At 37.9% G+C, this 1,618-nt stretch overlaps 1 protein-coding gene across 4 annotated transcripts in view; it reads left to right on the top strand.

Moving 5' to 3' along the window:
- Positions 1-1,618, top strand: part of LOC107704305 (transcription factor Dp-2-like) — a 73,636-nt gene that overhangs the window by 50,491 nt on the left and 21,527 nt on the right. For all 4 annotated transcript variants that reach the window (XM_016507192.1, XM_016507194.1, XM_016507196.1 and 1 more), the window contains 2 exons: positions 327-374; positions 567-599. In XM_016507192.1, coding sequence (XP_016362678.1) covers positions 327-374; positions 567-599 — 81 coding nt within the window. The remainder of the gene's footprint in view (positions 1-326; positions 375-566; positions 600-1,618) is intronic.

Here is a 1,618-nt window from a genome sequence, read left to right as displayed (position 1 = left end):
TGCACGCGCGCATCGGGGCGGAACTCCGCTGTGCGTGATACAGAGAGCGCGACCATGTAACGTAGAAATGACATGCCGTCGTGTAAATAAGATAAATTTAACATAAGGCTATTTAGTTTGTTTAATAAACGAACAAGGTATAGACATGTTCTGTAGGAAAGGTAACTTTAAATTACTTCTGTTGTGATCTGGTGCTATAGAGAAAATAAAATTAACTTGACCTTCAAGGGGGGCAGGGGGTACCGTTGGGGGGGCAGGCCGCCCCCTTAATATAATGGCAGGGGAAACACTGTAGTTGTTGACTAATTGTGGCCTTTTCTTCGTAGAAACAAAAAAAGGACACATGACTACATTGATTCCTATTACTCAGACAGGTGGGCATCTGTTTTCAAACTGAAATACATTTGAAGCTGCATTTTACATTTTTTAAATCATGTTTTTAAGGATTTTTTAAAATTGAAAATGATTTTGTATTAAAAAATAAATGCTGCTTATAGAGGGTTAGGAACATTTTGTTGTGACATTTCATCAGAATGTGTGGAAATATTCAAATGTGTGTTTTGCAGGGACGGACTGTGTTCGAGTGATTCCTCGTCCAGGTAAATGAGTTGAGTTCGGGGGTGCTGGGATCAATAGCCACACATGTCCTTAAATGGATGTGCCCGTGGGACAAGTGTGTGTGCGTGTGCGTGTGTGTGAGAGAGAGAGAGAGAGAGAGAGTGCTGTAGTCTCACTATGATTTAGGAGGCTCAGATGTTCTGCAGGACAGTGGAGGATCACAGCTGCACACAGTTGTGTTTCAGAGCTCCTGTGTCCCTAATGAGTTTCTCTGTTAACATACAAACACACTCACATGCTCTCCTTCAGCTGCTTCTGTCTTAATTGAACATTATTAGTAGGGATGCACCGATACCACTTTTTCCAGTACTCGCCCGATACCGATACTTTTATTTTTGGTTCTTGCCGAGACCGAGTACCGATACCAATGTTTTTATTGCGTTTGTAAATTTTTTAAATATTGGGTACAGAAACCAAAAGGGTGTGTATAATGTTAGTTAGTTAACTTAATTTATCAAATAGATACAGTCAAAAAAAATTATTCAGACACCTTCAACATTTCTCACATTATCACAGTTTATTCGCTATAGTTTAGAAAATGGTAATAAAATATGACAAAAACTCAGTTTAACTGTGTCAGAACAAATTCAGCTTGATAATGTTAGATACCTTTGATAGAAAGGTATGTAATGGATTACAATCAACCAAAAATTATTCAGACAGTTTGACCGTATTTACACAGCTATCAATACTTAGTCGTGTGACCTTTAGCCTTAATGACAGCATATAGTCTCCTGGGCATGCTGTCTCCCAGCTTCATGCAAACCTCAACTTCAGTTTTTCCCAGACTCGGTCTGAATAATTTTTGGTCCCAAATTTGTATAAATTTTACTGGTAGTCCACTGTATGAAGAGTTTTTGGGTATGATTTGTCACAGTTTACTTTATTTTGCTATCCTCATTTACATAAATGAACTATAGTGTCCTGCACCCACTAATAAAAAAATATTAAAAATTATATCTGGTCTCTGAATAATTTTTGGTTTGACTGTATATCCTTC

Source organism: Sinocyclocheilus anshuiensis, unplaced genomic scaffold, assembly GCF_001515605.1.
Source record: "Sinocyclocheilus anshuiensis isolate Anshui unplaced genomic scaffold, SAMN03320099.WGS_v1.1 scaffold1493, whole genome shotgun sequence".
Classification (NCBI taxonomy): domain Eukaryota; kingdom Metazoa; phylum Chordata; class Actinopteri; order Cypriniformes; family Cyprinidae; genus Sinocyclocheilus; species Sinocyclocheilus anshuiensis.
The sequence above is the reverse complement of the archived record's forward strand: the minus strand, read 5'-3'. Positions and strand labels throughout refer to the sequence as shown.